Source organism: Lacerta agilis, chromosome 11 (genome assembly GCF_009819535.1).
Source record: "Lacerta agilis isolate rLacAgi1 chromosome 11, rLacAgi1.pri, whole genome shotgun sequence".
In the NCBI taxonomy this organism is placed as follows: domain Eukaryota; kingdom Metazoa; phylum Chordata; class Lepidosauria; order Squamata; family Lacertidae; genus Lacerta; species Lacerta agilis.
This window is the reverse complement of record NC_046322.1, coordinates 29,145,560-29,160,043: the sequence shown is the minus strand read 5'-3', so window position 1 is coordinate 29,160,043 and position 14,484 is coordinate 29,145,560. Positions and strand designations below refer to the sequence as shown.

Below are 14,484 nucleotides of genomic sequence, written 5' to 3'. Positions count from 1 at the left end.
CTAACGCACTCCTCTGGTGGGGGGGGGGGGGGGTTGGTACGTGCCGACCATCACGGGGGTGGACATGGCGCGCGTAAAAGCGCCTGTTTGTGTCTCGGACTGGGCGCTTGCCCGCCAGGTGTGTCCTTGGAAAAGGCCGCGCTTTTGACTCGTTTAATTTCTCACGACTGGGTGTCCTCGTTGTGTGCAAGGGGTTGCCGATCTACACGCGGAGGAATGGGCGCTCTTGCCCCATGCAGTGTGGCCGCAGCTTAGTAGTAGAGCATCTGCTGGGCTGGGAGAGTCATTCCCTGTCTCAAACCGTACAGAGCAGCTGCCGGTCAGTCAGTACCGATGGACCACTGCTCTGCCTCTGTAACAGGCAACTTCCTATGCTCCTATGCGCTGTCTCCTTTTTATAGGTCATGCTCTCTGTGCCCTTACCTTTAATGCTGAACCAACAACACCCAGGAGCTACCATGACTGTGTGTACAGTGTACAGGTTGCTAGCCCCAGATCGGATTTGTATATTCCCTTCCTTACCTGCTAACTGTAGTTGGATGACACAATATTTATTGTTTTACTAGCAAACTGATTTCCCTCCTTTCACAAACACTGCACACAATGAATTTTGACATTCTTAATGTTTTGTTGTGGGGAAAGGGGATGCATGCAAACTGTGTGCAAAAAAAAGTTAGCAATCTAAATGGGGAAATATGCATACTTACAGAAAAAAATGTTTCAGAGTCATTGTTGAACTCATTCTTCAGTAGGGGCATGCCAAGAAATCCTTTAGGGGTGTTTTGTTCCTGTGGACTCAGCATTTAAAAAAAGAATAATATTTCATTTATTTCCTGCCTTTCCTCTAAGGAGCGCCCACTTCTGTATTTTATTTGCACAACAACCTTGCAAGTTGGTTAGGCTGAGACTCAGTGACTGCCCCAAGGTCACAGCTGAGCGGATATTTGAACCAGGTCTCCCAAATGCAATTCAATACTTTAACAAATGTGCCTATTTTATTACAAAAAAATAGCTTCAGATTTAACTGCAGAAGTGCTTCCAGCCATATGTACCTACCCTAATCTTTTCTTATAAGTTTCAAAGGTGCACTTGTGCATGGCTACTTGCTAAGGCATACTTTTATCTGCCTCTCTGGCAGGCAACCAGTGACTCTCCTGATGTTATTGGACAGCAACTCCCATCATCCTTTGCCCTTCGCTGTGCTCGCTGGGGCTGATGGGCGTCAAAGTCCAACAACACCTGGAAGGCTGAAGACTCTTCACCCCTTGTCTATGAGCTACATGTTCCTCATGTGTTTATCTTTTCTTCAGACATTATCAATAAACATCTATACTGAATTTAAAAAGTCACTTGTGCATCTGTCTGGCAGGAATCTATTAACATCCAGAGCTACTCTTGATTTTGAATAATGTCTAGCGTTTAATGCTATCAGTCTTTAGCATAGATAATTGCATATATTGGAAGGTACGCAGGTACATGTCATACGCAATCTCCTGCTTGCGTTGTAGGTGGAAGCCCATTATTCATTTCTTTGTCCTTATTTTTTGATGGAATGAGGACCTCACATCTCAGTGTATTGTTAGGAACATAGGAAGTTGCTGTGTACTGAGCCAGACTACCTGTCCCTCTAGCTCAGTATTGTTTACTCTCAAGAGGCTCTCAAGGGTTTTAGGCAGGAGTCTTTCCTCCACTGTATTTGGAGATGCCATGGGGTGAACCTGAGACCTTCTGCATGCACATTGCTCTTCCACTAAACTATGATACTATGATTCTTTCTCAAAAGGGTTTTGTGTTTTGGTTTTGGTTTACAAAGGGGCAGCAACCCAAAAGCTTCAGCAAGTTTTAACAAACTAAAAATTCTTCTTTATAAGCGCGCGCGCACACACACACACTTATTTGCAAGATTATTATTAGTTATCCAGTTAAAGTTCCTTATTCAACAAAGTTTTAGTTTCCTTAGTTTTCAGTGGGAGTCTGCAGGTGGCAGGCATCTCATATTCTAACCCAATCATGGTGAAGTCCCTTGGAGTTCTGGTCAGTCATTACAGCTGTTGAGTTGGCTTTAAACAGGATTTAATCACAACTCATTTTAGCTGATTCTGTGTTAGTGTCTGTTAAGTGTCAGGAAATTAATTCAGAGAGATTAATTCAGAGGTTTCTACTGAATCCTGTTCATATTTACTCCAAAGTCTCACGGAGTTATTCTTGAGTAAATACACATTGGGTTGGAGCCACAGTTTACATCATGATCTTTTCTACTGCTTTTACTTCATAATTCCCATGGCATATGACCCTAGGTTCACTAATATTTCGATTCCTAGTTTCCTCTCTCCTTTGTTGCAGTTCACTATGGGTAACTTTGGGTAGCACATAAATGCCAGATTTTCAAATTGTACAGTTGGCACATTCTACATTGAGATAATGTGGGAGTTGTGGGGATGGCAAGCTCTGATGACTTCATCAAAAACCAAATAGGCGCTCTTAATGTATTATGGTAGAACTTCCTTAATTTTACAAATTAAAGTTCATTGAAAATGAAACTATATAAATTTTCTAGCATAGGTGCTAGATTTCCCAATGTGAAACCCACAACAGAGAGTTCTTTGTGTTCATTCTTTCATGGTATTGAAAGAATTAAAAAACATATGCCCAACTTCCCTTTATTACATATTTCTGTGTGCTAAATTACATTGCTACAAGATTGGTGAGGAAAGGACACTTCCTCTAAAACAGCAATAAAGACGTCCATATTTTTCTTTTATGTAGACTTTATATCATTTCAGATTATTTCCATTTGTCCTAGTCTTACGACTTTCTATCATGTTTTAGAAGGAAAGTATGAAGCTTTGTTTATGGAAGGCTTTGCTCTGCTTCCAGTTTGATACTATAAATTTACCAAACGTAGAAAGAATTCACTTCTGGAAAAACCTCCATGCACAAGCATCCTATCTGTGAGTGGGGCACTTTTTGTTGCAGTGTTTAGGGACTTAAAGGCCATGCTGCCCTTTGGCACACCTGAGGATCTGCAATGCCAAACTAAACTGCACAGGGTGTGTATTGTTGCTTTTTCTCTCTCCACCCACCCCCTGTTCTGCACACGGATAATCAGAGAGAGTCCAGGCACAAGGGTATTGTTTCCCATTCTTGTTTCCCATCCTGAGCACAATTATTCTACATGTGTAAAACCTCTGCAAACCGCTTAGAGGTTCTGTTTACAATTAAGTGGCATACAAATTCTCTTAAATACATAAAAGCTCATACACCTCTAAGTGTTCCATTCTTTTAAATATCCCCACAATAGAGAACAGGGGTGCTCTTCCCTTGTGATGGAGTAAAAGAGTTGCGTTGCGTTATGAAAATCTTACAGAGCCCCTTGCAAGGGGCAAGATGTAAATTCTTCACAGTGTATAGCTTTTAGGCATTTTATGCATTATGGGTTTAAAACACAACTAAGTTGTTCTTTTTCCCATTTGGATCTAAGCTGGTTTGGAGAAAATACACATGATCAAAGCACAGCATTTCCTAAGAAATTACAGGATAGATACAGGAAAGCTGTGAGTTAACATTGTGTGTACATTGCTTCCTAGGCTGCAGTGGGGATGAACTGGATACAGAGTAAACAGGAATGTGTACACAGCATTAATTACCTTACCCTACAGCAATGTTCATTGCCCGATTCATCATTTCAAGAAGCATATATTAGCCAACAAGGGGCTTATTGGGCAGTTTCTCATATGAGCACTGGACAGATCCAGACCTGTTGAGCTGTAGCAAAGGCTTCAGACACACCATACATGTAAAAAACATTAGTTTCCGCAGGGAATCCTGGGAACTGTAGGTTACCCCTTAAAGGTAAAGGTAAAGGGACTACTGACGGTTAGGTCCAGTCGCCGACTCGCCGACGACTCTGGGGTTGCGGCACTCATCTCACTTTACTGGCCAAGGGTCATGTGGCCAGCATGACTAAGCCGTTCTGCCAAACCAGAGCAGCACATGGAAACACCGTTTTACCTTCCCACCAGAGCTGTACCTATTTATCTACTTGCACTGCGTGCTTTCAAACTGCTGGGTTGGCAGGAGCAGGGACCAAGCAACGGGAGCTTACCCTGTTGCGGGGATTCGAACTGCCGACCTTCCGATCGGCAAGCCCTAGGCTCTGTGGTTTAACCCACAGCGCCACCTGTGTCCCAGCATCCTTAAAAAAGGCACCATGTGACTTGTTAAGCTCCGCCTCATGTGTTGGTGTTCCTGGAAGGACTGGGATATTTTGGCTAGTCTGTGCTGTTCCCCAAGACATCTCAGACAGGTAGAACCATTTGGTTTATAATTCAACATGTCTTGCATTATGCCAGAGTGCTGTCATTTCCCTCCATTATTGAGGGCAGGTGCTTAGAGGTAAGAGCAGGGTTGAAGTGAGCTGAAGCTGATCACATGGAATAAACCCTCTTATGCAATCCAGCTAGGATAAAGTGCTGGGGAAGATGGGGACCTGCTATTTTATCCCCTCTGAATCATGTATATCACATTGAGGAGCAAAATCCTGGCCTGTTTTGTGCACATTGGGGGTTTGGGGCCAGGAAGCAAACTTCTTTTTTCTTCACGGTCTCTCTGCAGTCCTTTATTTCCTTACAAGGAATCCTTGCAACCATAATTACATTTTTACAGATGTGAACGTTTGCAGTTTAACTTACCAGTGTTGTAACTAGCCATACAAATGAGTTTTTGCTTTGTTTTAATAGTTGCAAATGGACTTTGGACTTCTGTCCTTCTAAGTGTGCTCAAATCCTTGCCCCTGCCTGCCTGCCTGCCTGCCATGGTCTTTATTTGTCTATCACATTTATATCCCAAGATGCTCAATGCATCTTACATGGAGTTGGCCCATTTTATCCCCCCACAGCACCCCTACGAAGGGTTGTGTAAAGCCTCCCAGAGCTTGCTAGCTATTGATATCTGAACTCAGGTTTCCCTCAGTTCAGCACTCCAGCCCAACCTTCCACCAAGCTGCTGCCTTCCAGATGTTTAGGACTCCAACTCCAGCATGGCCAATGATCAGTTGATGGGAGTTGCAGTCTAAAACATCTGGAGGGCACCAGATTTGAGGTAGGCTGCTGCTCTAGCCATGCACCACAGCCTGTCGATCTCTCTACATTTCGGCTACCCTGAGAGTTTATTCAATTCTACTGAATTAAGTTTACAACATTTACTAGCTTCATTGCAACAAACATCAAGTCCCTGATGCAGCCAGAGAGAGCCATGTGGATATCTGAGAAAGGGTTACCTGCAAAAGTGAGCAGCCCTGCCTCAGTACTAGCGATAAACACTGATACATATCCACCATTGCTTGCAGCCAACACTTTTTTTCAATCTGATCCCCTGAGAACCTACCTTTGGGGCTGGGGAAGGCTGTGAAGACATGGTAGGAGCTTACTTGTACTATTGTAAACAACTGAGAGCCCTTCACTGCAAATTGCATACTGACCCAGGGACCTCCAAGTGAGAGATGCTGAGGAAGTACACATAGAGGGTTGAGAGACACTGTGTTGCTAAACACACACACATTATTTTTTTACTTCCTTCGGGGCCTTAGGAATGGAAGAGGTTCAAACTTTGGACATGAGCTCTCTTTCTCTGGTGAGTCACCGCCCCCTTGCTTATCTGTGTGAGGTGCCTTGCCTTGCTTGAGGTTCCTGGTAATTACCGTACTTGCATCTGTAAAAGATCTGAGAAGACTAGTCTTATTCATCATTTGTTGTTTGTGCAAAGTGTGCTCCTTCACCACAGTTCCTAATAGGGAATTCCCACTTGTTGTGTTCCAAACTCTCCGACCATGGAGGCAGAAGGCTATGGCCCTATGCCACACATGTTGATGTATGTGAACTATATTCCAGTTTATGTACTCCTGGGGTTAATGCCACAACTGGTTGCAGAGTTGGTCAGACTCTCCTGCCATCCGTTGTACCTGGTGGGGAGGTGGTAACAGAGAGGGGAAAGGTGGAGCTTGCATGTTGAGCTTTACCCTGGCTTCAGTGAAAGTATTTTCAAATTGAGCTGCCTCTTATTCTGATGTAACATGCCATTCTCATAGGCAGGACCACCCCCTGAGCAAGCAGACTTCCTCTTCTCCCATGTCATATCCCCAACTCTGCCCGGGAGCAGTCCTTTTCCCACCCAGCAGGTGTAAATGAGGGACAGACTCAATACGTGAATTATCTGTTGTTGCCCTGTGGCTTAATAATCATAGTCCTCTTTTCGTTTTCGTTCTCAGGCCTGCTGAAGGTGGTACTGTCATTCTGATCTCCATAGAAGAAAACTTGTTATTCCTTGGTTTGAAGAGGGATTTAATAATAATAATAATAATAATGTATCCAGTTCCTGGTTCCATGCATGAAGGAGATAATGGACATCCTAGGAAACTTATCTCTTTCCTTTTCGTTTTTGGCATTACGTTGTTATGTGCTGGATTTCTGCTTTCGATGTTTGTGTTGCAGACGTGCCCAAGTGGTGCCTTTGGTGACTGTAAAGGAGCCCTCAAAATCATTGGGCCTCTGCTTGCTGTTACTGGACTAGTTTGTATAATTCTGGCGCAATCAAGAGCTAAAGGCTACCTCAGAGAGGTGCAATTGCAAGATGACCAGGTGTATGGGTTTGTTTTTTGTCGAGGAAACTGCCAGTTTGCTCAGTTCCTTGTCTTTGGTTTTTTATTTTTAACTAGTGGGATGCTAATCAGCGTCCTTGGCATTTGGATTCCAGGATGTAGCCCAGGCTGGCGCTACCAGCAGTTTAACCATAGCAATGCTTCTAATGTTGAACTCCAGGATTGTGGATTTCATTCTGTTCAGACCATGGGACCTTTGATTGTGCTCATTGGATTGTGTTTCTTTGTGATAGCTCACATTAAAAAGAAACAAAACATAAATTTCGTCCAGGAGTCTTCTGTCAATGAAGAAGAGCAGCTGGATCCTGAATCATTTCAAGTTACAGTGGGTAAGTGAATGACACAGCCAAGAAGTCTTCCAAGTGGGCAGTCCCTAGATGTCAGCAACAGGAGACACTTTCAAAGATGCCCCATCTCTCCCCAGCACTCGAGGGGTGGATTAGGAGGGGAGGGAAGAATTTTGGAATTGGAATGTGGGAATGGTGGAAGAAGCAGTCAGGGTGGGTAAGAAGATAAACTCCAGAATCTGACATAGAAAGTATAGTTGCAAGGACTGCTTTTGAAGTACAGTACACTCCTCAAAACAGTGGTGAAATTAATGAGAGAACTGGATTCTATTTTACAAAGTATAATAGCAATACTACTTTACATTGTGTTGATACTACTTTACATTGTGTCTCAGTAGCCCCTACAACAGCATTTTAGACCTTCCAGTTTATGGTGTTACACCATTTGTGTGTCTAGACGAATGCAGATCTTAAAGCTTTAATCTCCAAGCATTTTCAAAATATTTTAAGTTGCCCTGTGATCCTTTGATGAAAGGCAGTGTGGAAATTTAATAAATAATAACAATATTCTGCATGCTAATAAAAGTGCAATTGTTTTCCAACAAAGTATAGCAGGGAAAGACTGATAAGAGTTTAATAAAATGCTTTGAAGATGCCCTAATGCCTGGGAGTGATGATTCTTAATGAAATACACATCACAAGTAGGGCTATCTTGTGTGTTGCTCCAAAGAGAACTGCAGATAAATTTGACCTTAAAGTTTTGGATTTTTCTTCTGTAGGTGATACTGTAATGGTATTCCCACCGCCACCGCCACCTTATTTCGCTGACTGTCCACTGCAAACAATAACTCCTAGCGTGGTAACAAGTGATTTGCCTTTAAGTGAAAATCCTCCACCGTACCACAGCACTTTCATTAATTGGTAAGATCAGTTGTACTTTTAAATATGAGCATTTTGAGCGTTTTGCACATGGGCTAATGCAGAGGTTGCCAAAGTGGGCACCAGTGGGCATATCAGTACCTCAGGTGGCACCCACAAAAGGTCCCAGCAAAAATCTCTTCAGAAGTCAACAATACATGTGAGACTGTTTGCTGCTCCTGTTTGCTGCACTGGCAGTGTCCCCTCCGACATTGCGCAGGCTCTCTTAACATATTTCACTGGAAGCCAGGATTGGACATCCACCCTTACTTTCATTCTGAATAGAAGGAAGGTGCACAGAGGTTCCCACAGTGAGCAAGCACAGCATTGGCTTATGTAGCTATTTCCTCCCTTCTTGGGGTTGGAGGAATTCCTACTCCATTTTGAGGTCTTGGCTCTTTCTCTGGTCTTTTAAATGTGGCGGCCGTTTTGAGTTGTGCCACACAGCCCATAATGCCCACTAGTCAAAGAAGATTGGCACATCCATTACCAGAGAAGATTTGTAATGGATGTGCTTAAAACTGGACTTTACATGAAAGACCAACAATTGGCTCTCCAAATACCTTCTTCCCTTCATTTTTGTTTAGATTAGAAAGCAGCCATGAGGGTTGGGCGGGGGGGGGGGGGCGGCACAGAAGAGAAGATTGGACAGGTACATGGCGATGTCGTTTGGGTTTGCCTTTTCATGCCGGCAGGCCTATTCGGTTGTGTAAACCTTTTCAAGAGGAGCCAGTCATTTCTATGATTTCTATGATTTTGTATTTTTTAGTTATACTTTATGTTATATTTTATACGAGGGGGCGGCCTATAAATATTTTAATTTATAAATGAGCAGATTCTTGGTTTTCTCAGCACCTGGGTGCCAGACCCTAGTGCTATGCTGCTGCAAGCTCCCTGGAAGAATATAAATGTCACATACAAGTTAAACAAGTCACAGGCATTCCATCTGAATGTACACTTCACATTACACCATTTCCATCATTATATTTCAGCCCCTTTGTCCTATCTTTTCTGAATCTACAAGAAAGGAATTCAATAAGCCTTTGCATCCCATGGCATGATTAGGGCCTGTTCTTACTTGACAAATAAGATCTTTCACAGGTGCTGCTGTTGCGTACTGATTTGAATGCACCATGGCATGGGAAGGGTGTGCCTGTGTCCCTTTTTCATTGTAGTATAACACTGCATGATTGGCTTCCTGTCAGAAGTCCGCACTTCTACATTGACCATGGGCGATGATGTATATGAAGCAATTTGTCATGTGCAAAGTACTCTTTGGCCTCTACCAGTCAGAATTAAACTGGCTGTATCCATGCCAGATGTAATTTTACCACTTTGGTGAATAGAACATTATCATCATTGCTTTTAGCCACCTTGGGTACTATATGTAGAAAGGCAGGGTATAAATCAAAAGAACAAATATAGAGAGATTAAACATGCCAACATATGTACCCTTTCGTTATTTCTTTGCAGAGCACAGAATGCTGATGCATCAAACCTGGTTGCTTGAAGAGAGAATGAGCTACTGTATACAATGTCCGGATGTGATTCACCTTCTGAGAACTTAATCCACACTCTCTCATCCCTCTGAGTCATCTCAAAATTATAAGGGCAAACGAGAAGCTGTAAATAATGAACGTGTCTTTTCTTCCTCTCCTTACGTCACCCAGATGATCCATTGCCATCCGCTTTGAACCAGCTGTAAGAAATACTCAAGAGGGAAGGTGTATAAAAGGAGAGAGAAAGAGGACTGTTAAATTACAGGGTGAAAATAGCCTGGAAGAGAGATGGAGGAGCTTTGAGCCAGCAAGGAGAGCAGCAAGCTCCATGGGCAAGAAAGTAGAAGCTGCAGTTGAAGGCCTGCCAAGCCAAGACTTCTGTTACTGGAAAACGAAGCCAAGGCAATCTGCAGTTTCCAGATAAATACTTGGGACACGAAGAACCCAACACCTTAACACCTCTTCATTTGGCACCTTCTATGTAACTGGAATACCCAAAGCAATGTACGTCTCAAGTCAGCTACCATCTGAACATAGTGCTATGGCACACATCAAGCAGAAGGAGGGGAAAACCTGGTGGCTTTTTCTTTCTGTTTCCTTTTTCGGCTGTTGACAAACTCAAAAGTAAAGACACTGGAGACCTGAGAGTACTGAGTATGTTGTGTGCGTGTTTGGGCCGACCCTCATGTTAACAAATTGTACATGTGAGATTTTCAGTTGATTAAACATTATGGCACAATGTACGTGGTGACTTGAGTGGTGTGACCAAACAGCAAGTTTTAGCCTATAGAAATAAGAGCCAAAACTGCAAGTTACGCAGGATCCATGGCTGCTACTCTGATAGTACAATGTGTTGTTATAAAACCTTCAGTGTCTCCCCACTTGTAGCTCATTGGCTGTTGCATGCAGCAGGCAAGGAATCTCTGGGCATGATGGTATCACATGGTTCTTATTTAATGTTACTGGGGGAGTGTGTCATGGGAGGGGCTCAGTTCGGCACCAGCTGCGCTTCCCCTGTAATGCTTGTGGTACCTGCCCAACCGAGGATGGACATGATACAGAGTTATTAAATTATAAATGATGGCGAGAGAATGAGAGAGAAATTCTTCGCCAACTCAAAATATTAGAACTCTGGGGGGGGGGACATAGAGTGGGCATAGCTGAAGACAGAAAGTGCTTTTTCACACTGTGCATAATTAAGTTGTGGGCATCGCTGTCACAAGATGTGGTCATGGCCACCTGTTTAGATGGATTTTTTTTAAAGGGTTGGTCAAATGACGGAGGATAGGTCCTCTGCCTCCATGATCAGATACTCAATGTCAACAGCAGAAGGGGGGGGGGTCACTATTGTTCCCATACCCTGCCTGTGGGCATCCCAGAAATATTTGGCACACCAGTTTGGAAACCGTATGCCTTGGTCTGCTTGAGTAGAGCTGCCCATTGGAGCAGCAGGATTGATAATTATTTTACTGAATTTCTTCCCCACCCTTCACCATAAAGTCCCAGGGCAGGTTATGTCAACGACAAAATACTAAAACCAGTCAAAACAACTGAAGAATAGGTGGGCCATACACAGATACATAACACAAATAGCCTAGCTCTGGGACCTATCTGCCACTTAGTCCAGCAGCAGAAATTGGAACTGACTTGTTCCATTCTTCCTCTTATGTACTTTAATCTGCATTGTCTAAGTGTCAAAGCTGCAACCGAAGAGTCAATTAAAAAGTAGTTCTACAATATTTTGCCTCTTTCTTAAAATGTTGAAACTGAACAGCTACCACTTGCTGAATTATTTGGGTCCAGAATCCGAAATGCATTGAGACGGAACGCAAATGTCTTTTGCATTCCTATTAACAAATGCTTTGGTGTCTAATTCAGAGCATTTGCAGTCATTACATAAGTCATAATCCCCATGAACATCAGTTTTAGCTGGTGGTTAAGAGCACTACATCGGAGATGAAGAGAGTTAATGCTCTAACCCTTCAGCTGTGGTAATGACTGATTTCATGCGAATTGCTCTTAGTGTAAATCACAGTGCAGGGCTTATACCAACTGGACCCATTTATTTTTCACTAGGCCTCTTCTGTGAGTTTGACCTCTCTCACTGAAACCTGCTATTTGCTCATCTATAAACCAGGAATTACTTGAGAAGATTTAGCGTAAAGGACACTGCAGGTACCTTGAACTGGCAGGTTTGCAACAGGAAGGTTGAGCTCTAATGAATCTCAGGCAAACTTACTAGAGAGTAAAACACATTGAACATAATAGGGCTACTGAGTAAACACATGCTGCACTTATTGTGATATACTGAGTGTCTTGGGTTTGTTGGTTTGTTTTTGCATGATGTCATTGCAGGCTTTAAAAAAGATTTTTATCTTTTTTAAATGCTGGGGCACATTTTCGACATGTTTGCTATCATTGACTCCCAAGAACTTCCACAGTACACAGATTTTTCATTTAATACACATATTTCTTATAAAACATAAAAAACCTTATTACAGTGAAAATGTAATCTACAAAACAAGTAATCAAAGCAGTCCAAAATCCAGCCTCTGCAGAAAATGCTAAACACTTTCTCAAAGTAGGAAGGCTTAACTGAAGTAGTGGTGCCCTGATTGTGAAATATTCATAATGCTACTTGCCAGGTGCCTAGTTTGCTATGAATTGTATGTTTATACAAGCCTCCAATACGAAATAAACTTACTCATGACTGAGTGAGCACCAATAAAATCAATTTCAATTAGAAGCATGGTAGAGTGCTTTTGCAGAGCTTTCATTAGATGACAATTCATGTAGTTATGCAGAAAGACGTTCTCCCAATTCTGTCATGAGTTAGGAGTTTAAATAAAGTTAAATAATTAACTACTCAAAAACGGAGAGGGAAATAAGATGAGCAGGCAAAAAAAAAAGTCTTCCTTTGTCTCTAGCCAATGACTGAGAGAATGTTCCCACCGGGCATTTGAGAAGCAGGCAAGGGAGTATTTTGAAAGATACTACAAGGGTTAGGAAGCTGGTGTTACTCTCTGAAGCCTGTACTAATGTAGTTAGGCATGTTGAATATACAAATGCTGATGGCAGCATTCTGCCTAGAGATTTTACAAGGAGAGACACTATAAAGAGCAGCTTCTTAGAAGGTGTGCTAATCTTAACTTTGCAGTGCCAGCCAGAGAACAGCAACTATAAAATGAAATCATAGAACTGAACTTCCTATTACAGTTCTGACCCAAAAGAGGAAATAATCCTTATGAGAAACAAATGTACCTCTTAGCAGTAATTGTAAAATGCAGCAATGAACAAATTACCTTTTGGCATGCTTCATAAAGGGCTCGGCCACGTGGTCTGAGAAGACTCTTGCAAGGTCACCTTTGCATGCCGCAAGAGAAGAAACAGCCATTCAGAAAGATGTGCAAATCTGATAGGAATCCGGTTAGGCCAGATATAGCTGCCCACCTGCTACTGCCAGGGAAGACTGCAGAAGGCCCCTTCAAGCCTGAATGAAAGGCATTGTCTGTTGTAGGGCAGTAGATGCTATGAGTGGGTGCTGCAGTGTTGCCAATTGTGCTGTCTTCATCTCTCCACCCTAGTTTGCCAAGACCAGTGCCTAGCCCTCGGATTCTGTGCTAGACCTAGGTGGCTTTGGCTGATGCAAGGAAACGGGCAGGAAAATTACCTAGGCTGCACTTTGCAGCCTCTAAGTGTTTTCAGCATTAGGGCAGCAGAAGCAAGCTCCACTTAAATCCTGTAGTCAGGGTGGTACTATGATGAGTTGAGTAGGTTTAAAATGTGAAACTTGGCGTAGGTTCAGATAATCAATTTATTTTTATTTTTATTTTTAAAAGCCCAAATCTGGATTGCCTTGTCAAGCTTTTTGTTTTAGATTGTAAAGTGCAGGTGTTGGCAGAGCAGGAAGTGAGGCGGGTGTCTGCATTCCTGGCTTTGTTTTCCTTGTGGTTTCTGATCTTCCATATTTTTTTCCTCTGTGAAGCTTCGGATTTCTTAGTTGTAATCTATGCTTACCTTGGGATAAGGTCTGTTGAGCACAGCTTGACTTTCTTCTGAACAGGTTACACTTGTGCTTATCTGGGGAGCTGGTGAGTATCTGGGGAGCAATACATACCAGTTATCACAGTGGTGGTTCTTGCCCACTGTCACTGGTAGGGCATAAAGCAGAGAGCCCAACAGTAGGTGGCGCCAGAGCCAATGGCAGGCAGAACCAACTAATTCTACTTCTGTCCTCTTCTTCCCTGCTGAGTTATACAAGGGTAGCTGAAGCCTGAAGAGGAGGCGGAAGCTAACAGGCATGACCATCTCCTGGACTGATTGTAAGTATAAAGGCAGGCAGGTGCAGACTGTGGTTGGTGGGGCAGTGCCCCCTTTTCCCTAATGGAAACGTCAGCTGGTGCAGAATGTGGTAACCAGATTGCTGATAGGGGAGCATTTGGCAGACAATATGTGAAACCATCTCCACCGGCTGCCCATCTACTACCCAGCCAGGTTCAAGGTCCTTGTCGTCATTTACAAAGCCCTGAACAACTTAAGGCCCAGGATACTCCAGGGACTGCCTGAACCCTTATATCCCAGCTTGATCACTGAGATCATCTGCAGGAACATCGTTGTTCATTCCCCCAAATTGGCAAAGCTCCTTTGACAAGAAACTGAGCATTTAGTGTCATTGGCCCAGTATTGTGGAATACTCTGCCAACGTAAGATTCAGCATGTGCTGTCTGTTTCTGAAAACCTTTCAACTCTGTCAGGCTTATGCAGTGCAAAAAAGAGCACATCTTTCCACAAGAGCTAGCGGTTTCTGATTTTCACTTTTTAAAGCTGTTTTTCGTTGTAAGGTTTTGTTGTGCAGTTGTGAACTGTTCTGCTATAATTTATGAATAGTGCTGCGTTCATATAGATATATTTATAATTAAGTAAACAGCTTTCCTTACTATCCCCCATAAGATGATTGGACTTAATCATCTTATGGGGGATAGTAAGGGAAGCTGTTTAATGTTAATGTTTCCCAACTGCACTATTGTGAACAGAGTTCTTGTATAACTAGTGTGAACTTTCCACTTGGCACGTCCTACCAAGGACATCCTCCTTCCTAGGCATTCCAGGACAGGTTTGCACAGTG

At 42.9% G+C, this 14,484-nt stretch overlaps 1 protein-coding gene across 2 annotated transcripts; it reads left to right on the top strand.

The window, feature by feature from the left end:
• Positions 1–6,147: 6,147 nt before the first annotated feature.
• Positions 6,148–10,102, top strand: TMEM171 (transmembrane protein 171). Of its 2 annotated transcripts, none has more exons than XM_033164332.1 (3): positions 6,148–6,984; positions 7,722–7,863; positions 9,531–10,102. In XM_033164332.1, coding segments are annotated over exons 1-3 (768 nt in total). In that variant the 5' UTR covers positions 6,148–6,359; the 3' UTR covers positions 9,532–10,102. The 2 variants fall into 2 exon arrangements, with proteins under 2 accessions (XP_033020223.1, XP_033020221.1); XM_033164330.1 differs by having other exon boundaries at positions 6,150–6,984; positions 9,334–10,102.
• The last annotated feature ends 4,382 nt before the right edge of the window (positions 10,103–14,484 follow it).

What these genes read in the sequence shown, in the direction of transcription:
- TMEM171 (XM_033164332.1), top strand. Translation starts at nt 6,360, where the DNA reads ATGTATCCAGTTCCTGGTTCCATGCATGAAGGAGATAATGGACATCCT. An exon ending in ATCATTTCAAGTTACAGTGG is followed by an intron (nt 6,985 to 7,721) that starts GTAAGTGAATGA and finishes TTTCTTCTGTAG; the next exon opens with GTGATACTGTAATGGTATTC.